We start from the raw sequence: 26,950 nt of genomic DNA, 5'->3' as shown, positions 1-26,950 counted from the left end.
AGGAAGCTGCTCCACAGCATTTTCTCTCCGGGGGGAAACAAGGAGGACATAATTCCCCTGCACCTTGCACATTGTAGGGTGTAGCTGTATTGATCATTCCTCCGAGGTAAGAAATGTATACTCGTAAATCAAAGACTCTAAAGAGTTCTTCCAGAAATGTAAGGTAATTGCACGTAGTTCAGAATTTAGGAGCAAAAATCATTTAGTGTGTAACTGGAGGTGCCGATGTCTCCGTACATAATGAAGCCATGCAGTAGATACTGAGCAGGAAGCGATGACCTTTCTCATTCGGTTAAAAACTGGAAAATCAATGAACCTGTGACAGCGACATCAGTCCTGTTTTCGGTTATATTCGGTCGCTTAATTCACCTGCAACGGGCTACTTTTGTGGTTTAAGGTTTGGTTAACAATACCGTGCTTGTCAAAATTATTGACAGATTTTTCTAGCTCCTCCCTTGTACATCTGTGATCGTCCTTTACTAGTATATGCTTTCCCCAAAGTGAGTCTAAGCGTTGAAACGCATCTTAGGGAGGAATGTGAAGTGTAAATCTTGGTTCAGAGCATGACCTGTTTCCAGCTCACCTGTGTCACATAGTAGTATCATTTATGAATGCGTTTAACTCACATGCGGTGCCTTTGTAATAACTTGGAAACCTAGAGAATAAATTGGTTTTTTGCCATATTTTAACGGTATTTTGACTTTGATATATGTTGAGTAACATGGTATTAATTACACATGGCTGTATTCGTATGCGACTACAGCTCTAAGCGATTAGGGTTGAACAAAAGGACTGACCAAGGTTTGCCCGGTTGAAACTTAAGTTTTAAATTAGACAGATTCACGACGGTGTAATGCACTAACATTAACCTGCACCCCCGCAGTAGTGAGTCGCCTTGTGCAAAAGCCCGTGTTTTGCCCCAGTACGGAGAAGTGGGTATCAAAGACAGCATGGGTCTGTTATCTGACCCGAACCGAAGGAAGGCACTGATCAACCTCCTTACCCGGCTGAACACGCCTATCTGGTAACGTGGAAAAATTAAACAAAATATCAATGAGTATGTACACACACACACACACACACACACACACATATATATATATATATATATATATATATATATATATATATATATATATATATATATACTCAAATATGTGAATATTAAAGCCATGTTTAGAAAACAAAGCAACTGTTCTAAGTTCAATCTCTAATTCTGTATCCATATCCTCTCTTCGGTGTGGTTTGTAGTCTGGTGTGCTATTTGGCAGGTATAGCCTGGTTCATGGGACTTGCCTTTGAGCCGTTCACACTGCGAACATACATGTCTGAAAATGCCATGGGCTCCACCATGGTTGAGGAGCGGTTTCCAGCAGGGGAGAGAGCCTTGGCCATGGGCAGGGAGTTTGCTGTCCACAAAAAGAAGGCAAAGTAAGTAGAGGCAAGACGACTCACTGCAGACACTTAGGCTTGGTTCTGTCAATAGAGAGAGCTGAATCTGATCAGCACAGATCAGCTATCTTCTCTCCCTCTCTCTCTCCAGTGGGATGCCTGTTGATTGGTTGGCGAAGGCCATGCAGGCCAGAGGTCTGGAAGTGTTTACTCAGAGCTTTTCTCGCACCTTGCCTTTCACTGATGAGATCAAAGAGAGATATGTGAGTGTGCTCTTGTGTTTTTTATACATAATCCTATAGCAGACACTAAATGACACACCAGGACCTTCAACTGGCTCAGATTCAGTGTGTTGTCAAAAATGAGATTCACTTTCATCTTTCCATTCATCTGATAAATTACATGATTTTCTGCATTATTTTTACATTGGCTGATATGCTAAAACTGACCCTGTACAGTTATTCACTTTTAGACTAAATTCACACAGTAGGCAACTCCATTTTTTATGTCATCATATGACTGTACTATTTTTTGAAAGTGACCAAATCAGATTTAAGTGTGAACAGATCTCTGTCTTCAAACGGTCAGCTGTGTTAACGTTGGAAGCCACCATCATAGCAGAAGACAATTCGTATTTCAAGGCTATCATGATCGCTCGATTAGGAATAAAAAGAGAAAAAGAAAAAAATCACACACACACACACACATATATATATATATATATATATATATATATATATATATATATATATATATGTGTGTGTGTGTGTGTGTGTGTGTGTGTATCTATGTATATGTATATATTTATTTATTTATTTATTTTCCCCCACAGATATATAATGCAGCGTTATGATAGAGTTAAAAGTAATGAAAATACCAGAAAATATGAAAATATGCACCACATTAAACTTTGAACCCTTCCAAGTTAGCTGTTCTCATTCAGATCACATACACGTAGCATGTCATTAGTTTTTTAGATGTGGCCCTAATCAGAACTGAAAAGATTTTTTGCTGTATGCACTGCTCTTCATGTATCGCATTAGTGTCATAGACGGGATTACAAATCAGAATTTGTTCACTTTTACCTGTAGTGTGAATTTAGCCTTTGTTTCTTCACCCACTTGACAGGGATCTGTGCCGTAGAACACTCACAATGACGAAGAACACACAAAACCACAAAATTTCACATTTTTGTCAAGTGCCATAATTCCATCTCTCTCTCTCCCTCTCCATCTCTCTCTCTTTCTCTCTTTCTCTGTCAGATGGTGAAGGGCACTAATGTGTACGGGATCTTGCGGGCTCCCCGTGCCCCGCGGACAGAGGCTCTGGTCTTTAGTGCCCCCTGCAGTCCAGGCAGTAATGATAACCAGGCCGTGGGATTGCTACTTGGCCTGGCCCAGTACTTCAGGAGTGAGAGAACACTCTTTTTTTCTCTTTATCACACCTGTTTCACACTGGTTAACCCCACACAGTCTGTATGGCCTCCCAAGGCTCTCACACACTCGCGTAATAAAACCTACCATCTGCTTAGAGTGAAGTGTCCTGTCTTTTTTCTAGCACATGAGATTGTTTCTACAATTTTTGTGGTAACATGTAGATAGTGAAATAGAGTTAATTTGCCTGTAGGTCATTTGTAAGTGTGTGTGTGTGCTGATGTTTAGTTTGACCTGGTGTGTTTGTGCTCGGTTGTCAGGTCAGATTTACTGGGCTAAAGATGTCATATTCCTGGTGAATGAACATGACCTGATTGGAATGCAGGCCTGGCTCGAGGGTTACCATCACACCAACATCACTGGTGAGAGAAACTGTCAGCCTTTGGCAATGTGGTAAAAGTATTCACATGTTACATTCGAGTTAAAGATGCAAACCGTAAAAGAAAGACACTAGTCACTAGAGACAAGTCACCCATTAAAAATGACTTTTAAGTCAGGCTTTTAATACACTCAAGTTTTCAAAAGAACAAGCTGAAATAAACACAATGCAATTAATACAGCAGGACCAAAAACATGACCTGAGATCTGATGGCCACTTCTTTAGGGCCCTTATTTCCAAGCCCAACAGTGAACAGTGTAGGCATGTTATCCTGTATGAACCACCAACAGTGAACAGTGTAGGCATGTTATCCTGTATGAACCATCTCATGCACCAACAAATGAAAACATTTCTTTCAAACAAGGCCATGGATGTGTTGGTAGTATTGGTGGCTTACTGGCTCTCTGCTGCCATCTGCTTTGCCCTCTCAGAGTTTCAAGCCAGCTAATGCTTTCACATTAGTAGTTAAGGGTACATGCCAGGGTCAGTAGTGTAGCTTGGCCTATTAGCAAGACACATAATTACACATGATCTTGCACCTGTTTGTGTACATCCACATCAGTTAGGTCATGCCACAGACATGTTTGTAACACACTGAGGTGGTGGTATTCCTGCACACATTCAGTCATCCAACACACGATAAAAATTAAAAATTAAAAGTAAATTAAAAAACACTTGCCTATGAATAAGAATGCTAAATGAAACGGCAATTGTCAGCAAAAATGTAGTACAGAAGTAAAAAGTATATCATCTGTTTATAGATGTAGAAAAAGAGAGCTGCTCATATGTTGATACTCAGACAGAATACAAAATTGCTCAAATACTACTGGAGTAGCAGAGTTACCTTTACTCCTTCATTTCCTTACTGGAGTAACAGAGAACCTTTATTCCTTCATTTCCTTACTGGAGTAGCAGAGAACCTTTATTCCTTCATTTCCTTACTGGAGTAGCAGAGTTACATTTATTCCTTCATTTCCTTACTGGAGTAGCAGAGAACCTTTATTCCTTCATTTCCGTACTGGAGTAGCAGAGAACCTTTCTTCCTTCATTTCCTTACTGGAGTAGCAGAGTTACATTTATTCCTTCATTTCCTTACTGGAGTAGCAGAGTTACCTTTATTCCTTCATTTCCTTACTGGAGTAGCAGAGAACCTTTATTCCTTCATTTCCTTACTGGAGTAGCAGAGTTACATTTATTCCTTCATTTCCTTACTGGAGTAGCAGAGTTACCTTTATTCCTTCATTTCCTTACTGGAGTAGCAGAGAACCTTTATTCCTTCATTTCCGTACTGGAGTAGCAGAGAACCTTTCTTCCTTCATTTCCTTACTGGAGTAGCAGAGAACCTTTATTCCTTCATTTCCTTACTGGAGTAGCAGAGTTACATTTATTCCTTCATTTCCTTACTGGAGTAGCAGAGAACCTTTATTCCTTCATTTCCTTACTGGAGTAGCAGAGAACCTTTATTCCTTTATTTCCTTACTGGTCACTCCTAGTCTTCTGATCTGTCCACCAACCTGATCTGTTCACCAATATCCATTTCTCTGCCTCTTCTTCTATTTTCTCTCTCTCTCTCTTTCTCTCTCTCTCTCTCTCTCTCTCTCTCTCCCTCACCCACACTTACACAGACACTGTTCTTCCATAAGTATTGTTGCAGTAATGGAAGAATGTGATATTAACAGTCCATAATTGTGATTGTATTTTGTTTGATATGTATTTTTGACTGCACTACACAACTCTTAAAACATACCAACATTCATTTAATTTATATTGGAAAGAACATCTGTCAGTGAAAACCTCACCGGCCAACTAGGTCACATTGTCTTTAAAAATGGAATTAGATAAACTAAATGACCATTCTTCTGTATATGCTGCAGTGCCGTGTAATTAAGTGTGATTTTGTATTGTACTTGTCTTCGAGTCAGGCATGGACTGGACACCTCTGCAGGGTCGAGCTGGGTCCATTCAGGCTGCCCTGTCCCTGGAGCTCAGCAGTGATGTCATCACCAGTCTGGACCTGGTTCTGGAAGGTCTTAACGGGCAACTCCCGAACCTGGACCTGGCCAACCTCTTCAGCGCTTTCTGTCAGAAGATCGGAGTGCTGTGTACCATCCAAGGAAAGGTAGAGCCCTCTTCCCTTTGTACCCTTTTTATTTTCTCTCATTGATTTAACTAATTATTAATGATGTCAAACAACCATCCTTTTTAAGAAATTTAATGAGGCTCGTTCAGCTATTTGCATCTCAATTTACATGAACTGAAGCAAGACTACATTCTGTTCCCTGTCTTTGTGTTTCAAATGTAATATCACTCTAATCCTTGGCATCATGAAAGAATTCACAGTAGGCTACAGTCCTTATTTCCAGTCGATGTAAAATCTGTATTTTAAATAGAGTTACAACACTAGTGTTGGTCAAGGCCAGTCTTGGTAAAGGTTAGCGTTAAGTAAAGGCAGCTAGTGTTGGTGAAGGCCAGTGTTGGTAAATGTTAATGTTGGTAAAGACCAGTGTTAAGTAATGGCTGTTAGTGTTAGTAAAGACCACTGTTGGTAAATGTTAGTGTCAGCAAAGGCCAGTGTTAAGTAAATACTTGGTATTAGTAGAGACCAGTGTTAAACAAAGGCTTTTAGTGTTGGTAAAGGCCAGTGTTAAGTAAAGGCTTTTTGTGTTGGTAAAGGCCAGTGTTAAATAAAGTCTTTTAGTGTTGGTAAAGCCAGTGTTAAATAAAGGCTTTTAGTGTTGGTAAAGGCCAGTGTTAAGTAAAGGCTGTTAGTGTTGGGAAAGGCCAGTGTTAAGTAAAGGCTGTTAGTGTTGGTAAAGGCTAGTGTTGGTAAAGGCTAGTGTTTATGAGGTAGTGAGAACAAGCTAGTTGGTCTAGGGTTTGACAGTAAACATGATGGTGTGTCTGTCAGAACACTGGAATGAGGGAGGGAGACGCAATTCCTTATCCAAACTGTATTGTTTTATTGTGTGTATCCAGACAAGGTAATATCCAGTATTGTAATCAGTCTGAAAGAACAAATAAATCACAATTAAGCCCTAGCATCATTAGCAGCAACAAGACATAAGTGACTGTAAACATGAATAAAGGGATGTCTACATTACAAACGAAAATGAGCCTCTGGGACTTATTGAGGCATGAACATTGTTAAACATCACTATACTCCTTTTAACAGAAACGGTGCTAAGTGTTACATTCAGATGAGCATATTACTTTTGAGAAAAAAACAAACTATAACTTCGCGTAGGTAGCATTGACCAGGTTACATAAACAATGACGATACCCTAAATGGTGTCCACATAACAGCGAAACAAGAAGTACTTACTTTTGGTCATTGACTCTACAATCGAATATTAAGTTAAAAGAAGAAATAAGGAGGATTAAACGTCAGCGGTAAGTAAATCCAAATCACAGTGTGGTACGCGCTGAACCTAGGTACTCGTTCCCCTTTTACACAAGCAGAAATCCAAAAACTAGCAAGCATGTACGTCATCCCCTTTCAGCCATGAGACGTGCACATTAAAGTAACAGTCAACCAAAAATGTCCGAGCCTTTTATACAGTTAGTGTGGGTAAAGGTTAGTGTTAGTAAAGGCCAGTGTTGGTAAAGGTTGGTGTTAGTAAAGGCCAGTGTTGGTTAAGGCTGTCAGTGTTAGTAAATCTGTCCTGTTGTGTTTTCAGCTGCCGAGAAGTGACTGGGATACAGCTGAGGGTTACACCCACGCAGTTCAAACCATGACACTCATGGTTCTAAAACAGGCCAGCGGGCGACCCTGGGGCGACCACGGTCTCTTCCTACGCTACCACATCGAGGCAGCCACTATTCGTGGGATCAACAGTTTTCGGCAGTATAAAACCGATGCCACCACCATCGGCAGGTACGCCCCTTCCCCAAATCCCTCTGCTCTTATTTCAGCTGTCCTGGTGTCCAAAGGGTCAGATGAAGCGTTGTGGTCCATCTGATTTCTCCAACGAGGAATACAGGGTGTGACACTGCACACAGCAGATGTGTCAGGAGTGTACAAACAGAATGATACAAACAAAATCTGTATCTCAAACAGTAGATCTTCTACTACTGCTACACACACTCTCTCTTTCTCTCTCTCTCTCTCTCTCTCTCTCTCTCTCTCTCTCAGGTTGCTTGAGGGAATGTTCCGTAAGCTGAATAACCTCCTAGAGCGTCTACACCAGTCTTACTTCTTCTATCTCATGCCATCACTCTCTCGCTTTGTCTCCATTGGCTACTACATGCCTGCCTTTGGCCTACTGGCCGTCATCCTACTGCTCCGAGTATCCTTTGTGTGTGTGTGTGTCTGCATGTGCAAACTATTGTTCCGTCAAAAAATGAAAACAGTTGAGTAAAATACACGTGTGTCGTAGATTGTCATTGTCAATTTCTTAGTGACCTTGATGAAAACACAGGCTTTGGATCTGTGGGTCCAGCTGGGGACTCCACCTCCTGTAACTGAAGATGGACCTGCTGAATTCCAACAGGTCAGTCTCAATCACCAACCGCTTTCATTGGCGTGTGAAGAATAAGATAAATAATTAGCTCACCCACCAATAAGTCGTTGTTAGTCAGTCATCAGCTGTACGCTGATTACAGAGTGGTCCTTCTTGGTCTGTCCAGTGTGTGAGTTCTCTCTCTGTGTCCATCTCTCTAGCCATCCGGTCCGGGCATGTTGTCTGTTCTGACACCGGTGGTGATCAGTCACCTGACCGGCATGGCGTTGTACACTCTGCCTGTCCGCTCACAGGAAACAGCCGTGGAACACTTCCCTGTGTCTGAGACTGAGGCTGTCGTACTCACTGCCATCGCTATCTACACTGCTGGCCTGGCCCTCCCACACAACACTCACAAGTATACTCACTGTCTCAGACAAACACACCAAATACATATACATACACACACACGCACACATATATATATGTACACACACACCCACACCCATAGATTCACACACACTCACACAACACCATGTTCATGGAATGGTCCCTTTTTGTTGCATAACAGCTATAAAAGTAGTAATTCTACTAGTGTCCAAATTTAGCGAATAATGTCAGTAAAATTTGCTGGCTTTCTCCTGGGACATGCAGCACTTAGCCTTAGCTGCACCGCCTTACAGGTCCAATCAGTTGTCATCTAAGCAGATCCCTATACAAGTCAGTTTTCTGCTGGACATGCAACTCAGTCAGCTGTCTGTTTGATGTGTCAAGTCTCTCTGTTTTTGCCAGGTTTTTGTTGAAGATAACGTCCCTGTCTCTCTCTCTCAGGCTGCTGTCAGGTGAAGGGACAGAGCAGGGCTGGAAGGTGTTGAAGCTGGTGGCCCTGTTGTATTTGGCTGTGTTACTGGGCTGCGTAGCACTGATTAACTTCTCCCTTGGCTTTATCCTCGCCGTCACACTGGTTCCCATTGGTGCCTTCGTCACTCCACACGTGCCCAAGTAACAAACACAGACACACAGGGTTTTCCTTTGTTTAATGTGCATTTGAAATGAGGCTGAATTGATCAGCAGTGTAGTGTGTACAAGCTATGCCCATGACTGTAGGGAGCAGAACATTAGAATGGAGTGCTCTCTCAAATCCAAAAAATGTCAATCTTTCAGTGATTTTTTCCTCATCACCATTTCTTATAAATATCCTAAAAAGAAAAAAAAGTTTCTCTGTGTTGTCCAGTCATTGTGTGAGCCTCTGACAGGTTCTCTGTCTTTTAGGGCTCTGAGTGCCGTCGTCATGGTGATGCTGAGTCCTGGCTTCACTCTGCTCTACTGCATCTTCATCTACCAGGAGTTACAGGAAGCCCCTGTCTCTCTCATCGAGGGTTGGATGATTTTTCTGTCCGTCATCTCTCAGGGTATTCTCGACCACACCCTCTATGGCTCTCTGGTCTATCCGCTGTTGGCACTGCTCATCTACCCCTGCTGGCTGCTGTTCTGGAACATTCTTTTCTGGAAGTAGAGGAATTTTAGACACTGATTCTGGAACGGCAGCTGTCTTGTCTCAAATTTGTGCCAGTCCTAAGAAACTGATCTTAGAACAGCTGTTGTGGGGCAGAAGAACTCACCTGTCGGGGCTGGAGGCAGCTTGATGAATGGCAGTGGATAGATTTAAGGGGCTGGAGTTAAAATCCTCCTTGGAGATCTACAAGGTCTGGGTGTACAGAGGGGTCTTATCAGGGCACAGAGGACAGAAATAATGGCTGTGTTTTTTTTGGCAGGGTTTGTGTTTGTGTTCATCTCTGATGTTCAGTTGGAATGTTCATCTTATTCTCTTTTGGGGGCTTGGATATGGACAGGGCTAAGCTGCCTCAGCTAAGCCTGAAACTGGTTTATACATCAGGGATGAATTCATAAAGTAATACAGAGAAATTCAATAACAAAAAATAGCCTACCAAAATACGAAGAGAAATTTGTATATCTTAAACCTTAAACAAAGGAACTGTTCACTGTTGTGATAGGGAGTGTGAAGCGGTCTGTAACTGGGAGTCACACAGATTGTGTGTCAAAACTCTGATTGGCTGAGAAGCTTGTCAGTCAATCATGTCTGTGATGCAGAGGAAGAACACATGAAGTTAAGACAGTGATTTGTTAATGTTCTTCCTCTGGAACAAATTAGTGAACAAAATGAGGATTTTACATTAAAGAAAAAAGCGAGTTTCCATTTTCCAACTCCTATTGACTGCACAAATATGTTTTGCATTCATTTTTGATTAATAAATGTATTGGATGATTGATTAACACTCTCTTTCATTTATCCATGACTAACTAAGTCCAACTTCATTATTATGCATTAAACACTCCCAACTAAAGGAGAAATTACGCTTCATTAATACGCCGTGCTGAGAATTCCACTAATTATAATTAGGTTTCCTAACATTCCTAATGTTTTCTGTGTTCTTACAAATGTACACAAGAGAACTTCAGATGGTCTTTAAAAATGAGAATTAGGAGTTGTATAGTAGTTGCTGAAATGATAGTCCAAAATTATTTTACACATCCAATGAAATTTTACATGTGAAATTAGGGTCCAGGCTTCACAGGTCTAAATCCCATGGGAATATGACTTTCCATGCTTACTTTAGTGCTGGTGTCACCAGTGATGGGTAAGAAACCTGTGTAAATTCAGACTGTCTCTTTAAATGCAAACCCGTCCCACTGCTGTGTTCCTGTCTGACTGCTGTCGCTCTGTGGAAACTGGAACCTTGTCAACTACTTCTCCCTGGGTTTTTTTATTATTATTTTAAATACCATGTGTTCCTTTCACTGATGTCCTGTAAGATCACCCTGAAACATGAATAAAAGACTCTCTACAGTAACTAGCCTCCTGTGTTAGAGTGGTCAGATAGCTGTTTTAGCAGAGCCTTAAAGATCAGTCAGTGTTGTCCGATGGCTGTTTTAGCAGAGCCTTAAAGATCAGTCAGTGATGTCAGATGGCTGTTTTAGCAGAGCCTTAAAGATCAGTCAGTGATGTCAGATGGTTGTTTTAGCAGAGCCTTAAAGATCAGTCAGTGTTGTCCGATGGCTGTTTTAGTAGAGCCTTAAAGATCAGTCAGTGATGTCAGATGGCTGTTTTAGCAGAGCCTTAAAGATCAGTCAGTGATGTCAGATGACAGGAGAGCAGGCTTTGTATCCCTTTTATTTTGCATCCGTTATGGTCTGTTTGTTTATTCCTGACAGGTATGCAAAAAACACAGTTAATTACTATCATCACAATGTTTAAAACAAATCACATTCATAAAACATCTTTAAATAAAATATGCTATATATATAAATTAAAGTATGGAATGGGACCCTGTGACTGTCCAATCAGAGCACATGCTGTGGATGTATAAGAGTCTGTTACCAATGTAAGACTCATGCCTTAGCTGTAGAGTCCTACGAAAGAGCTCCATGATGGCCTCATTAGCACTACATAACGTATTATTACCTCCAAAGAACATGACATTTCCACTTACTGGATACTCCACATAATGGAATGAAGGGAAGGTGGTTTATGTGCGAGTGTAATGTTATTGACATAAGCATTATGAGTGACTCATAACCCTGCTGTGTATTGCTAATGAAAATACTATTCAGCTCTAATCGAAAGGCCTTAAAACTACTAACAAGTCCAACAAACAGGGAACTATGCTCTGGAGTATTTACAGACTTCAGTTCACACTTGTGTCCTTCATTTCATTAGCTTCTCCTGTTCAAACACTTATAACAAGGATACAGAGGTTCAAATGTGGAAAAACATCAGTGAAAAGGCAACGTCCATTTACAATAACAGTACAGCAAACCCACTCAGGCCAGAGGAATGATTGCTCAGCATTTTTATGTCACCACCCCCATCCTCCAGACACAGCAGTATCCAAGATGTGAGGGCGTGTCCAAGTCCTAAAACCTGCTGATGTCAGACAGAGCATGCTACAACACGTTTTGCTCAATTTATTTACGTCAAATTATCTGAAAAACAGGTCCCATGGGTCAGGGTGTTTGAAGTGCTGGGGGTAAAATGTGTGTTGGGGTATTTATTGTGTTACATTTCTACTTAAAGACTGAGTGGCAGGAAATTGGCGGTCTCACTATTCAGGTTATTCCATTCTGGTCTTTACAGGGAACAGGAGGGAAAGAGAGGAAGGTTTGTCAAGCAGTTAGGACAGGGCCTGAAATTCATGCATTACCACTGTAGCAGTCCATTTGGCATTGGTGCAAGTGTCTCATCTTTTGGCCATTTATCCATACACCCTCGATGGAAAAAATGAAAATACTGTTTCCACATGACAATATATCCTGGAGATAACCTGGACTTCCAAATGAAAAGACGAGAACTGAAAGCATCCACCATGATTCCTCAGCATCAGAGACAAAGGAAAAGGGAGGGGCCTGAAGAGCTGTAGTACTGGATATAGTGGTCTGGAGATGGGTGTATGTATCTACAGTACTGGGAAGAGTGGTTCAGGAATGTGAGTGAGTATGTGTCTTCAGTACTGGGCACGACATCAGATAAACGAGGCTCCAGATTTTCAGATTTAGGAAGGGCAGTAGACTTCGGATCTTGAATTTTTAGAGAGAGTTGCAGAGAAAAAGACGCCTGTGTCTGTCTTATGGTGTCCCTTATATTTCTGCCCAGTGAAACTGGCCACAGCTCAGAGAGGAGCGGGTCATACTTCAACCTTACTTTTGGAGAAACAAGGGGACATCCCGAGGTGACGGCTTGGTTTTGGGGCAAAGTGTACAGCAGCGTGAGGCAGGCGATGTGTGAGTCTGTGTTCTTATGTACCAACATGGTTCTTATTAGAGGCCCTGGTGATTGCCTTGACCGGCTCCTCTCCCTTTCTCCTATGAGACATAAGTCAGGGACGTCAGTACAGGCCAACAGACGCAAACCTGTCATGTGCAGGCAGACAACCAAACAGAGAAAAGGCACTGTGCCAGTATAAGTCATAAAAAACAACAAAAAAACCCTTAAGTCTGGAGTTCTACTGAAATTCATTAGACATATTTCATAGGGTGGAGCAGAAAGCCCTGTTTGTTTTGGAGTACAGTGGTGCTGAAACCAAAGGCACCAGTTCAACTTTATCTATGGGCTTAATAAACTTTAATTTGGCAGCTACTTTTTATTTAGCATGGACAAGGACGAGAGCCTGTGTGTACTGATGTACTGGTTTACAGTGGCACTGTAGTAAGGATTTTCATTCATACTGAAATCAGTTACACTGACTTTAAAAGGTGAATGAAGATTCTAGAACTTAACAATAAAAAATGACCCATGGGCTAATTATAGCTGTTTCAAAGTACAGTTAAACATGTTTAACCAGAGAAACACAGAGCCACTGTGTATGTGCATGCATGTGCGTACACGTATGCGTGAAAGTGTGCATGTCTATGTGTGTGTATATATGTGTATCTGTATGTATGTGTGCATGTGTGTTACAACCTGCTGTATGAGGTTCCGCTCGGGCAGGCTTGGACGCTCTGTGCTACAGATTTCACAGCCTGGTCTGGTGGGTCTGTTAATGAAAGTACAGGAAGGACAGGACCAGCCTGCCTGGAGACGGATGGAGGAAGGGGGGGGGGGGGGGGGGGGGGGGGGGGTGAGTGTGTATCGGATATTGGCTCTGATTATTTAAAATAATATTCTGGTAGTAAGTAATAGAATGGTGATTTATATCATGTGTGCATTGTGTGTGTGTTGTTTGTGTGCACACACACACAGACACACACACACACACACATAAATGTGTGTGTATGTGTGTGTATATATATACACACACACACACACACACACACACACACATGAGTGTATATGTGTGTGTATGATTGTGTGTGTACAGTAAAGCTGTGTAATGTGCTATTACCTGTGCGTTATTTGTCTTCACAGTTGGACCACTGAGTTGCAACATATCAAGGTTGATGATGTCACCAGTGCTGTGCTTCTCTGATGCTGCTCCACTACTGCCTGCTCAACAAATCAGAATAAGAACTGGTTAACCAATCAGAAAACACACAGTTGTATGTCTCAGCGAAGCCAGATGAGAGACACCAGCTTAACAAAATTGAGGAATGTCTAAAGGATATTAGGCACTGGATGCTTACTAACTTCCTCTCACTTAACTCTGAAAACACAGAAGTACTTGTACTAGGATCACATGCAGATAGGAGTAAGCTTTCCGATCACATAGTTACTCTGGATGGCCTTTCTCTTTCATCAGGTGCGGCAGTAAAAGACCTTGGTGTAATTATTGACCCCAGTCTTTCATTTGAAGCTCATGTAGATAATATTACCAGGATAGCCTTCTTTCATCTTAGAAATATTAACAGGATAAGACATGCATTGTCATTTCAAGATGCTGAAAAATTGGTTCATGCTTTCATTACCTCTAGGTTAGACTACTGTAATGCCTTACTGTCTGGGTGTTCTAACAGATGTATAAATAAGCTACAGTTAGTTCAGAATGCAGCAGCCAGAGTTCTTACTAGAACCAAAAGGTATGATCACATCAGCCCTATCTTATCCATACTGCACTGGCTCCCAGTCAAATCTCGTATTGATTATAAAATCTTACTATTAACCTATAGAGCACTAAATGGTCTTGCGCCACAGTACCTGCGCGAACTCCTGGTCTTTTATGATCCAGGCTATTTGTTGGTACCTCGAGTTATGATGGCTACAGCAGGGGGCAGAGCCTTCTCTTACAGAGCCCCACAGTTATGGAATAGCCTCCCAATTAATGTTCGAGACTCAGACACAGTCTCTATGTTTAAGTCAAGGCTGAAAACTTATCTGTTTAGCCAAGCCTTTTGCTAACAGCTCTTTACTAGGCAAAGGAGCAGATCTGGAGGGTTCTCGGGCATAGAATGTTTGGTGAACTGGGATGTTTGGATGCTGTCGCCCCCCCACTCTAACATGTTCACTCAGGTTTGTTGACTGTGGAGTGGGTGGCCGCCTTGTGTCCCAGAGTGCCATCATGTCCGTATTACCTTCTAGCTCTCCCTTTTAACTATGCTGTACTAGCTAGTCTTGCTAGAGTCTCTGCCTGCACTCGGCACACGATGTATATTTACCTTAACTATTATGTGGAAATGAACATCTAACAATGTGTGTGTGTCTCTCTCTCTCTCTCTCTCTCTCTCTCTTTTTTTCTCTCTCTCTCTCTCTCTCTCTGTCGGGCCACACATGCTACTCCTGAGACACCAGTGATCCTGACTCCTCCCGCCCTGTGGACCGATCCATCCTGGTGTTATCATCTTTCATCCCCCTGTCAGCCTCCTGTCTACATCGCCATCCCCTTTGTTCATGCCCCAATTTACTTTCATTTGTAACTGCCCACGTGGTCGGCACCTATTGCACGCCTGTCTGGCCTAGGAGGGGTCTCCTCTCTCTGTGGTCCTCCTCAAGATTTCTCCCATTTTCCCATTTCCCTCTTGGGTTTTTGGAGAGTTTTTTCTTGCCCGCCATGAGGATTAAGTCAGGGAGTGCCATCATATTTTGATTTGACTGTTGTGGCCTGTAAAGCCCTTTGAGACTGTAAACAGTGATGTTGGGCTCTAAATAAACTTGAACTTGAAAACCAGAGCTGTTCAACCAGTCAGAGAACCACATTACAGCAAATCTCCATTCAACATCAAATTCATCCTCATGCCATTGGAGGAGTGAATAAAAATGCAAACCAAAAGCTAATGGAAAAAATCTCCATAATTCTGTTGTGAACTCCAAGCCTATTTGGGTTGAGAAAAACTACAAATGGAAAAACATCATATAAGGCCCTGTTTACACCTTGCATTAAGATCCGATTTTGGTGATCCGATCACTAGTGGACAGCTTAAAAGTGCAGGTGTAAACGCATCCAATGTGCATTGAGCTCGCATCGAGATCCGATCACCGATACGGACTCTAAAGCCAGGTGTAAACAGATGCATATGTATGCTGTCCACTTGTGATCAGATCTTAAATCGGATCTTAATGCAATGTGTACCGCCTACTCAACTGACGTCCTCTGCTTACGCGGAAGTACGAACTCGTATGTAGCCTACATATTCACTCGCTGACATGATATAAGCACTATGTCTAATTAAAAAAAGCAAAAGTGAAATTCAGTGAATTACGTGTACATGTGCATGTGGTGGATGATTTCTTCACGATATCAAGTCAATCAGAGACACACATTGTGGCAAAACTCTATTTTGCCAATCGGTGATGAACAAAATGCAAACTCTCTATTAAAAAAAAAACACAGTAGACAAGGGCTCTCAACCACACAGTATACGTGAGAACAGTTTTAAGAGCTGACCACAGAAACAACTGACAGTCTCATGCAAACATTCAGGTAGCTATGTGTGCACTGTCAATCACAGAATGATGGAGGCTTTAGGGAAATGAGGGACACACTGAGTACTGCAAGCAGATGCTTCCACACAGGTTCTCATTATGCCCAGTCACTGGTTATACTGGCTCCCATGGCCAGAGGAGGAGGTGTCAATGACTCTGTATAAAAGTGGACTGGTTGCTGGGGCCAGAGGAGGAGGTGTCACTAACTCTGTTTCAAAAAGAGGAGTGGTTGCTGGTGTACTGTTGACAGGAAACTGATGTGTCACAGCTAATCGTGGTTGAGGCACGTTGGTCTGAAGTCTGAGGAAAAGATATGTACACACAGTGGTTCAAGATGCAGGGCAATGTAAAAAAAATGGAACAGCTGACCACAAGTATCCATCTAAGACATCCAGAGGCCTTTCGTGAAGCATTCTCCATAAAGAGCTTCAAAGAGAGCAACACTCTGGCCAGGTTAAAGTGCGTAAATCCTTTAAAATACATGATTGCATGTAAAACAGTGCAAAGAGGACAGGCAGTGGAAAATAAGAGTCACTGGCCAGATGAGTCACCTCTGCCTGTTCTTAATTACCCCTCTGTCTGTTCTTAATTGCCCCTCTGTCTGTTCTTAATTGCCCCTCTGACTGTTCTTAATTGCCCCTCTGACTGTTCTCATTCACCCCGTCTTGTCTGTTCTCAGTCAACCTTCACCTGTAACCCACCGGATGACTTCAACCCTGCAAGTAACATCTGCTACCATCAGTCTCTTAGTCTGCTGTAGAATCCATGCCAGGACACACTGAAGCTGTTCTATATGTGTGAGTGAGTGTGTGTGAATACGACTGAGTGTGTGTCAGTGAGTGTGTGTGTGTGTGTGTGTGTGTGAGTGAGAGCGAGTGTGTGCACAAGTATGTGCATAAGTGTGTGTGAGTGAGTGAGTGAGTGAGTGAGTGAGTGAGTGAGTGAGTGAGTGAGTGAGTGAGTGAGTGAGTGAGTGAGTGTCAATGAGTGTGTGTGTGTGTGAGTGTGAGCGAGTGCGTGCGCATGTGTGAGTGAGTGAGTGAGCATCAGTGAGTGTTTGCGAGTGTGTGCGTGAGTGAGTGTCAGTGAGTGTGTGCGAGTGTGTGCTTGTGTCAGTGAGTGTGAGCGGGCCGGTGGGTGAGTGTGTGTGAGTATGTGCTAACTCTGACCTGTACTTCCATGACTCAGTCGGGGAGGCAGTGTGCTGTAGCTTCTCCACTCCTGACTAGCTGGTCCGTTGCTCACCAGTTTTGCAGTTGGTAGCAGGCCGGGCGTGGGCGTGGACATAAGGAGAGCGTTTTCCTGGTCTTGTTGGCACAGCTGGCGGCTCAGACGTGCCTGCCGAGCAGAGAGGAGGTACAGGAAAGCTGTGTCCCCGTCCCGACACACACCATAGGACGCTAAGGAACGGGTGTCTGAGCACAGACACTGACCAATCACCCAGCGCTGCACACGTGGGTGAAAACCATAGTCTAGAAACATCTGAGGAGAGAGAGAACATGAAAACGTCATCATTTTGAGCCTGGAGAGATGCACCCTACAAAAAGACTGAATTAAGGGCTTTTGCACACAGCACCTGTTTTCACATGCTTTGTTCTACATGTGTATCTACTGTAAGCTCACAAACTGACATCATTAATACAGCATGATAGCAAGTGAGTGTTTTCTCATCTAGTCTCATCTCTCCTTTTATTTGTCTCTCCTTTCTCTCTCTGTCCCACACACACACACACACACACACACACACACACACACACTGTACTTCACCTCTCACCTGCTGTTTGAGGGAAGCCACCGTCATGTGGAGGAAAACTTTTACTGTGACACAACAGGAAGAAGAAGCATCCTCTACTGCTACTGCCAGGCTGCAACACACACACACACACATATATGCACACAAAATGCAAACCAAAAGCTAATGGAAAAAATCTCCATAATTCTGTTGTGAACTCCAAGCCTATTTGGGTTGAGAAAAACTACAAATGGAAAAACATCATATAAGGCCCTGTTTACACCTTGCATTAAGATCTGATTTTGGTGATCCGATCACAAGTGGACAGCTCAAAAGTACAGGTGTAAACGCATCCAATGTGCATTGAGCTCGCATCGAGATCCGATCACCGATACGGACTCTAAAGCCAGGTGTAAACAGACGCATATGTATGCTGTCCACTTGTGATCAGATCTTAAATCGGATCTTAACGCAATGTGCAAACAGGGCCTATGACCACATTCAGAGGTGGTCTGGACCACATATGACCACATTCTTATAGCAGTGTAAACGCAAATGCGAACTTGACCACATCGAACGACCACCTACTCAACTGACGTCCTCTGCTTACGCGGAAGTACGAACTCGTATGTAGCCTACATATTCGCTCGCTGACATCTCACATGATATAAGCACTATGTCTAATTAAAAAAAGCAAAAGTGAAATTCAGTGAATTACGTGTACATGTGCATGTGGTGGATGATTTCTTCACGATATCAAGTCAATCAGAGACACACACTGTGGCAAAACCCAAGCAGAGGGTAGAGACAGCACACTTGTAGGAAAGGTTATACTTCTGCACACTTAAGAGACACTTCAGTTATACTTAGTAAATGCAAGTTCCACCAGTAAAATAAGCTGAAAATGGGAGAAGCAGAGGAGAATGAGGGCGGCCTGAGTTGTGTGTTGTGAGGTGTCAGGGTGTCCTGCTAATATGGGTTCGGCTCATTCCCTCACACCCACCTGATCTCCCCATCCTCGTAGCTGTGCTCAGACGGCTGGATCTGCACCACCACCTGGTGGCTGGCGAGAGAGGTGGCGCTGTGAATGGCGGCAGTGGCATCACCCGCTTCTATGGCTCTGGAAAGTTCTGCACACAGTTCTTCTGTGGCCAGGACACATGAGGATGAGCAGAGGTCGAAAGATTACTGAATCCAAATTCACACTACCCTCACACTCCACAGGTAGACCTCCTAGGCCCATCTAAAGCCCCATCCACAATAGAGTAGATAAAATGGAATTCCAACACTGTGCAAGGTATAGGAACAGCAAAGAACAGCCAAGTGGCAAATATTTCTGGTTAATTTTCTGGTTAATTTTCATATTTCTTCAAACAGATACTACAAGAAGCAATCGAACCTCTTCTAAAAATAATCAATTCTACAGTTGTATGTTTCAGCAAAGCCAGATGAGAGACACCAGCTTAATAAAACTGAGGAATGTGTAAAGGACATTAGACACTGGAAGCTTACTAACTTCCTCTCACTTAACTCTGAAAAGACAGAAGTACTTGTACTAGGATCATGTGCAGCTAGGAGTAAGCTCTCTTATTATATAGGCCAACTCTGGATGGCCTTTCTGTTTCACCATGTGCAGCTGTAAAAGACCTTGGTGTGATTATTGACCCCAGTCTTTCATTTGAAACTCATGTAAATAATGTTACAAAGATGGCCTTCTTTAATCTCAGAAATATTACTAAGATAAGAAATATAATGTCATTACACAATCCAGAAAAACTAGTTCATGCCTTCCTAACCTCTAGGTTAGATTATTGTAGTGTCTCACTGTCTGGATGTTCCAGTAGGTGCATAAACAAGCTCCGGTTAGTCCAGAACGCAGCAGCCAGAGTCATTACTAAAACCGGAAGATATGATCACCTCACCCCTGTCCTGTCCACACTGCACTGGCTCCCAATCAAATTTGACCTATAAAGCACTGAATGTTCTTGCACCACAGTACCTGAGCGAACTCCTGGTCTTTTATGATCCGCAACGCCTACTTAGATCAAAAGGTGCAGGCTATTTGTTGGTACCTCGAATTGTGAAGGCTACAGCAGAGGGCAGAGCCCCACAATTATGGAACTGCCTCCCAGTTAGTATTTGAGACTCAGACACAGTCTAGGTTTAAGTCTAGGTTGAAAACATATTTGTTTAGCCAAGCCTTTTGTTAATAGCTTTTTATTAGGTAAAGGAGCAGATCTGGAGGGTTCTCAGGCATAGAGTGAATTTGGTGAAATAAGATGTTTGGATGCTGTCGCCCTCCCACTCCCACGTGTTCACTCAGGTTTGTTGACGGTTGAGTGGCTGGCCGCCTTATGTCCCAGGGTGCCATTTTAGTTATGTTGTCATAGCTAGTCTTGCCGGAGTCTGTGCTTGCACTAAGCACATGATGTACACTGTCCTTAATCATTACGTGACAATGAGCACACCTAACAGTCTCTCTCTCTCTCTCTCTCTCTCTCTCTCTACACATGCTACTCCTGAGATACCAGTGATCCTGACCCTTCCTGCTCTCCTGATGCCCTACTTCTGGTTGGAGTTCTCATCATTTGGACACCACTTGGTACAGCTGAGTATGGCCCCACATGGACAGCCCAAAAATACACTTAGAAACTGAAGATGGCTTTGGACTGAAATTTACACAAACAGTTTTGTAACGATGGCTTAGGACTACAATTGCCATGATAGCTTTAGGACAGCAATTGCCACAAACAGTTTTGTACTCAAGTTTCCATCAGTGAACAGTTGATAACCTCAACAAAACAGACTTCACGTTAAAATTATAATGAATTCCCTGGTTACACAATTGCACTTTTTGACTATATAGCACACAGTTACAGAATGGCATTATTTATAATTGCACTATCCAGTGTCACCCAAATGAGGATGGGTTCTCTTTTGAGTCTGGTTCCTTTAAAGGTTTCCTCCTCACATCTTCTCAGGGAGTTTTCCTTGCCACCGTCACCTCCAGCTTGCTCATTAGGGATAAATTTATATATTAAAAATTTTATCTGGAATTTATATATTTCTGTAAAGCTGCCTCGTGACAATGCCCCTTGTTAAAAGTGCTATACAATTAAAATAAATTGAAACTGAAATCGAATTAAAATATGGAATGAACTTTTAGAAAAAGAAACATAAATCAACATAAAATGTGTTTGGGTATCTCTGTAGTATAGATGAGGTTTTTAACACCAGTGTTACTCAAACTTCATCATTGAGACCATGCAAATGCATATCCGTTCTAACCCAGCTCTATCACACCTGATTTCAACTGGGTAGTGATTAGCCACTTTAACTTCAGTCACATTCATTGATGCTTGACCTAATGGTGACCTTCTGTGGCTAAGAAACTCAGGTCTGAGCAATGAAAGGGTTTACCAGGGTTACTGAGCTGTTAGCCAATCAGAAACATATATATATATATATATATATATATATATATATATACACACACACACACACACACACACACACATATATATATACACATATATATACATATATATATATATACACACACATATATATATATATATATATATATATATATATATATATATATATATATATATATATATATATATATATATATATATATATATATATGAGACTGATATGTTTTAGGTGGTTATTGGTTTGAAGAGGTCCACAGTGGGATGAATGGGAAGGGTCTTCAGTGGGACAGGTGGGAGGGGACTTCATTGGGGGGGGGGGGGGGGGGGGGGGGGTGTAAGGTATGTGTTAAAAACACTGAATCTTTACCTTTCTCAGACAAGGACAATCTGTCACTCTGTTGTGTTTCTTTTGTGAGTTGTCCATCCGTAACAACATGACCAGACATGTTTGCAACTGAAAAAAGGGTCAAAGAGAGAGGCCAGAATGAAAGAAAACAACAATTCAATCTGTCTGCTTCTGAATGACGCATTCGAGTTTTGTTTGAAATGATGGAATGGCATGCAGCAGTTTCTCTCTCTGTAGAAGCTTGAGAGTAAAAGTACAGCCACTTCTGCCAGCACAAGGTTCAATTTAAGCTAAGATCAGTGACATTATGGCTCTTAGCCAATCAGGATCACATTCAAAGTTATAGTCTGATGGCAGGTATAATCTGTGCAGTTTGGTTTTCTCCTGCTCATAGCTACAGACATTAGCTTGATATCTAAGTGTTAGTTCAGCAACAACACTGAAAACTGTCCATGTTAAATACAACGAAGCCCAACTACATATCAACTACCCCCATTAAACATGCTTACGTGAAAACAGCATGTAACAGAGGTGTCCTCTTTGTAAAGATGCACTACAACTTTACTTTTCTTTACCATTAGTACATTTTTACTTCTGTGCAATATTCTGGACCTATAACTTTGAAAACTGTTAGTGGGACCACATAATATAAAGAAGTAGAAGCACTAGCTAATTGCCATTTTCTATTTAAGCCTCTGAGCCTCCCAAACATCTCACAGCCTTGGTTTACAGTGTCATCTAATTATCAAGCTCTTTGTATTTTAATCAAGACTGCTTGGAGCAACAAGAACATTAAGTGGCTGTGCGTATTCAGATGCTATCTGTTGCACAGTGGCGCGAATCACTCAGAATGCATGCTGGAAGAGCAAGAATAAGCTTAAGATTTTTGTAAACCTCTGTGTGCCTCCCTCAGGGATGACATGACCACTGTGCTCCACTCCTGCGCCTCCTGCTCACTGCGGAACCCAAAGGTGAAATAGTCATGAGGTGGTGTCAGAAGCCGTAGCTCATGGCAACGAGGTGACTTAATGTCATACAGCACCGTGCGTAGGTCAAACTCCACCAGGACCTGTGTGTGTGTGTGTGTGTGTGTGTGTGTGTGTGTGACAGAAAGAGAGAGTGAATGAATTTGTGTGTGTGTGTGTGTGTGTGTGTGTGTGTGTGTGTGTGTGTGTGTGTGTGTGTGTGTGTGAGAGAGAGAGAGAGAGAGAGAGAGAGAGAGAGAGAGAGGGAGAGTGAGTGAATGAATTTGTGTGTGTGTGTGTGTGTGTGTGTGAGAGAGAGAGAGAGAGAGAGAGAGAGATAGAGTTTTCAAGCACTAACACTCTTTCACTATACAATACATTTAGTCAAAAATTAATGCCTGAGACTGTGACCACTTAGAAAGATTATATAGACAAGTATTTCGCTGGTCAAGTTGTCAAAACATATTCTAATGGTAAGTTGACTTCAAAACATTTCACGTCAGCTGGTTCACCCTTGGACCTACCTTTAGTCTAATCGGTTCACTACAGCCCCAACCATTCCCAGAGTCTGTTTTGGAGTAATAAGCCGTGAGCAGGCATTCAGACGCTTAAGCAATGATTTTACCTCGTGGCACTGATCCAGGGAAGTAACGCAAATGTATTCCAAGTGAAGCTAGACTAGACTGTATCTTACCACACTGCGACCGCTGCTGGTGGTGTCTCTGAGGGCCAGGCGAAACTCTCCAGCCCGACTGGGGTCCATACTCAGCTGAAGACGGAGCGTCTCGTCGACGGTGACCGGCAGACAGAGCGGTCGAAGTCCTGAATGACACACCGACACTCGGACCGACATCAGCACAGTGCTGCAACCGGACCGAGCCGCTGTTCCATGAACATTAAGCAACGGTGCGGGTGGAGGGACCTGAGCCCAGCCGCCTGAGCTCAAAGCCATGTTAGGAACTGTTAAACTGCAAAGTTATTCCTAAACAACTAGCCTAATAGAATAAAGTATAAGCCCCATTGCCGTCAACACATCAGACCATTGAGACAAGACGAATAAATCAAAACAGGAAGCTGGTCCGTCTGTTATTTAAGCTCCTTGGAAACAGCGGTTAAGGAGAATGTGGTCTGTAAAAGCAAGCAGATTTTCATAACTAAAATGTTAAAACATTGTATGCGTATTTTCGTTCGGACCACAATTTATGTGAATTGTGTTCTTATTAAATAAAGGGTTATTTAAAAAAATAATCAAGGTGCTGACTGAATTTGTAAAACGAAATTGACGAAGTGAAGCGTGCTGTCTCACGCAAGCTTTGAAGTGTCAGCTATGACACGTATGGAAGTATAATAGTGCCAAAAGTCCTCAATGCAAAATCACATGTTGAATTACGTGAACTGAATGAAAACATATCGCAATAACAATGCTTGAATTTTTCTGCATTGCAATTTGACACAAACTGAAAAAAATCCCATAGCATTTATGATGCTTGAATTTTTCTGGGGTTGTATATTCAGTCTGAAAAAAAACAAAAAACAAATCCAGCATTCAAAATTCAGAGCACAAATATTCACCTTCCTAAAGTACAGTTCCAAAATATTCGGCTGTTAAAATACAATCTTCATTATTTGTCAGGTAATATTCAAGCCATTATTTTTCAACCTCACAAATTCAGAACAATTTTGACATAGCAAACTGTGACCTTGTGTAACACAAGCATGGGACAATCACAACCAAACCCACATTTTCAAACTGTTTTGACAATTGCATGCTGATCTTTTGCTTAAATATTGTTTCTTTGTCAATCTACTTTGTCACAGTAGTCAGACAGTCAGGGACATAAAGGGGTCTCACCTAGACAATATTTGTGCAGCAGAAAAACCCTGGGCATTGATTATAACAGATTTAATAATGAAACCTACCTTTTCCTGAAATGCTGTCATGGACAGTCAGAATTGGCCTCTATCAGTTCAGAAAGTCTTCCTCCACTGCTGTGTCAGTTTCATCAAAAATGTGCAGTTCAGCTGCATCGGGAAGCCCAAACTTGTTTTTGACTACAGGAAGATTAGCATGACACCAGATAAAGATACCAGAAGCAGGTTTTAAACTGCACATAATGAATGACTGATCAACCAGTTTAACTGTAAAACTAATCCAACACACTGCACATTGCTTTCACTTGTGAACAGCAGTATTATGGTGTTGCATTTTGGTCATTACCATCATTAGAGCATACAAGACAAACAGTAAAATTCATACGCAAGTTGAAAACCACAAGCGCCACTAGCCGTCAGTTTAACTGCTCATGTCTCTTGCTGCAATGACAGACAAACTGGTTTCCAAATGAAATGGCACTTCCCAAGCGTGGCTTGAAATATCTTGGCCATATAAAACCTTGTGCTTCTATTTGTTAAGGCAGCTATACATTTTGTTTACACAAGATGGCTACTCACCTTCACTGATAAATTCCAAAGAGGTGAAACCTGACTGTAATCTGATGTACTTCTTGGTATGTTGGTATTTCACCCTTGGCAACATGATGACATCCTATAGAAAACTGCACACGTCGGAGAAACTTAACTGCTTCAGCTTCTCAAGTGAAGGAAGTTAACTTAATTTCAAGTCAGGCTGTTAAAACATTGTACTGAAGTTTACTTCAAAACTGTCAAGAAAGAATCACTATACTATTGTGGCAAACATATAGCATTTTATAATATTAAATTTTTTTCTCTTTCCATAGCTTAGTAATACCCTTTCAAGGGCAATCAGCAGCACATGTAGGAAATAACTAAAAAGTTTTACATTTACTGTTATGACACGATAAGAGGGGGATACCTCATCCACACAGACAAGTACAATTACGGTTGACAGCTGTCACATAAATTTAATACCACAACACAAAGACAACATGATAAACAACACACATATACTTTGACTAGACACAAAAAGGGAAACATGAACCATCAATAGCAAACTGGGGCTAATTTACAGTTTGTCGCCCCAGCGCATGCCGGGATGCTCGGCCCCTCTACCCCCAACATACTACATTATTAATTCAGAAAGAAGTGGTTAAATTCCCCAAATGACCTGCACTGGCAGTGCTAAATAATTCTATGATGAGGCAGAAGCTAATTACTAGCTAATTACAAACTATTAAGAATAGGGGTGGAAAAAGTAAAAGTAGAAGTACTCTTGCTGAAAAAAAAAATACTCTGAGTTAAACTGACAACTGTTTTTGCAAATTGTAAACGAGTGACTATTTTACTCACACATACTTTTCAGGAAGGACAATTTAAGTCTATTTAAAGCACTTTTTTTGTTATAAGTTATAGGAAGATTACTTCTATTTTTACATTTCCAACCCCTGCTTAAAAGCTACTTTAGTGCTCTATGCAACATATAGCTTCAAAAATACTCAACCAACCATTTATGTAAGCCTACCGGAGGCTACATGCAGAATTTACTGATGGAAGACCTGTCAGTCAATCCCAAAATTTCTAATGTCACAGTGTTTGCAGCTGATACTGGTCTCTGCTATTCGGTTGGATGGACAGGAGCCATATTTTATATATAGGTTACTTTAGACGGAGTCTTAACATATTATGTGACTGAGCATGTTTCTTACCCCTGGGCCTGAAAAGCTATGAGCTTGCTAGATATCAAGATGACCTAATGCTAGATTTGGCCTCAAACACCAGCTACAGTCGACCTCACCACCGTGAGTTCCAAGCTATTTTTGGTGCCAGCCTGCCAGCAGGTAAAAAAAATCATTGGTGACCACTGTTCGCCTGACAGAACTATCTAAAGATAAGTTAATGAACAGTTAAATATCCAGGTTGTCCAGGTAAATACATTTGGTTCTTACCTTTTTTAATAGTATATTCAAGACACTGGGTTTTCTCTACTGTCACTGTGACTTCAAGGAAAAGAGTCCGTTAAAACCTGATGTATAATTAACTTAGGAGTGCATGCAACCAGCTCACTTAAAGAGCACCACCCCAGAGCTATTTCAACACTGCGAGTGCATAAAAAACCCCCACCCAAATCAACACCCATCAACTTGAAATAATTTTCACTGGAAAATTAACACCAATTCACACTACCGATTTTGCTGCGTGTAGCAGTTTTTTTTTATTACTTTCAAATCCTTTGTATTGCAATCGAGACTTTTGTAGGTTGCTTCTGTTTGCATTTAGTCTCTCATACTGTCAGGCAGGACCATGGAGCTGGACACAAGTGCGGAGTAACCAGTTCATATTTAATGAAAACAAGGAAAGCTCAGACGGCTTACCAGGGGACCAGGAGGCCAAAGCAAAGGAACCAAACTAGATACGGACTAGATACGGCTCAGTAAACACATAGAATGACTTCGCAATGACTGATTCAGCAGAGGGGTTTAAATAGTGAGTTGCTTCAGAGAAAACCAAAGTGAGAGCAGGTGCGCAGGATGAGAGTGAT

At 41.9% G+C, this 26,950-nt stretch overlaps 2 protein-coding genes across 6 annotated transcripts; one reads left to right on the top strand and one right to left on the bottom strand.

Annotated features, from left to right (window-relative positions):
* The first annotated feature begins 29 nt into the window (after positions 1-29).
* Positions 30-10,488, top strand: gpaa1 (glycosylphosphatidylinositol anchor attachment 1). Of its 2 annotated transcripts, none has more exons than XM_030775498.1 (13): positions 30-106; positions 884-1,024; positions 1,252-1,431; positions 1,544-1,655; positions 2,655-2,802; positions 3,086-3,187; positions 5,127-5,323; positions 6,882-7,078; positions 7,337-7,490; positions 7,623-7,694; positions 7,865-8,061; positions 8,475-8,645; positions 8,916-10,488. In XM_030775498.1, exons 2-13 carry the CDS (start codon positions 951-953, stop codon positions 9,157-9,159), a joined length of 1,848 nt encoding a protein of 615 aa, XP_030631358.1. In that variant the 5' UTR covers positions 30-106; positions 884-950; the 3' UTR covers positions 9,160-10,488. The 2 variants fall into 2 exon arrangements, with proteins under 2 accessions (XP_030631358.1, XP_030631359.1); XM_030775499.1 differs by having other exon boundaries at positions 93-106; positions 887-1,024.
* A 503-nt stretch (positions 10,489-10,991) lies between these two features.
* On the bottom strand, positions 10,992-23,600 carry sharpin (SHANK-associated RH domain interacting protein). 4 transcript variants are annotated; one of them, XM_030774364.1, is made up of 9 exons: positions 23,189-23,600; positions 22,424-22,598; positions 21,551-21,637; positions 18,750-18,891; positions 17,789-17,879; positions 17,184-17,496; positions 13,544-13,644; positions 13,123-13,233; positions 10,992-12,524 (listed from the first exon to the last, which is right to left on the bottom strand). In XM_030774364.1, the coding sequence occupies exons 1-9, from the start codon at positions 23,444-23,446 to the stop codon at positions 12,480-12,482; spliced, it is 1,323 nt and encodes a 440-aa protein (XP_030630224.1). In that variant the 5' UTR covers positions 23,447-23,600; the 3' UTR covers positions 10,992-12,479. The 4 variants fall into 4 exon arrangements, with proteins under 4 accessions (XP_030630224.1, XP_030630222.1, XP_030630223.1 ...); XM_030774362.1 differs by having other exon boundaries at positions 13,123-13,229; XM_030774363.1 differs by having other exon boundaries at positions 13,123-13,229; positions 18,750-18,888.
* Between the last annotated feature and the right edge of the window lie 3,350 nt (positions 23,601-26,950).

Source organism: Chanos chanos, chromosome 5 (assembly GCF_902362185.1).
Source record: "Chanos chanos chromosome 5, fChaCha1.1, whole genome shotgun sequence".
Taxonomy (NCBI): Eukaryota; Metazoa; Chordata; class Actinopteri; order Gonorynchiformes; family Chanidae; genus Chanos; species Chanos chanos.
Note: the sequence above shows the minus strand (reverse complement) of the source record. Positions and strands in the feature narration are given on the sequence as shown.

Bases quoted from the DNA above. Each gene is read 5' to 3' on its own strand.
- gpaa1 (XM_030775498.1), top strand. From the start codon at position 951: ATGGGTCTGTTATCTGACCCGAACCGAAGGAAGGCACTGATCAACCTC. The intron at 2,803-3,085 runs GTGAGAGAACAC...CTCGGTTGTCAG, and splicing joins CCTGGCCCAGTACTTCAGGA to GTCAGATTTACTGGGCTAAA. The intron at 8,646-8,915 runs GTAACAAACACA...TCTGTCTTTTAG, and splicing joins GTCACTCCACACGTGCCCAA to GGCTCTGAGTGCCGTCGTCA.
- sharpin (XM_030774362.1), bottom strand. From the start codon at position 23,446: ATGGCTTTGAGCTCAGGCGGCTGGGCTCAGGTCCCTCCACCCGCACCG. The intron at 21,638-22,423 runs GTTTACAAAAAT...CCCTTTTTTCAG, and splicing joins CCTGAGGGAGGCACACAGAG to TTGCAAACATGTCTGGTCAT. The intron at 17,497-17,788 runs GTGAGAGGTGAA...CTCTCTCCTCAG, and splicing joins TGGCTTCCCTCAAACAGCAG to ATGTTTCTAGACTATGGTTT.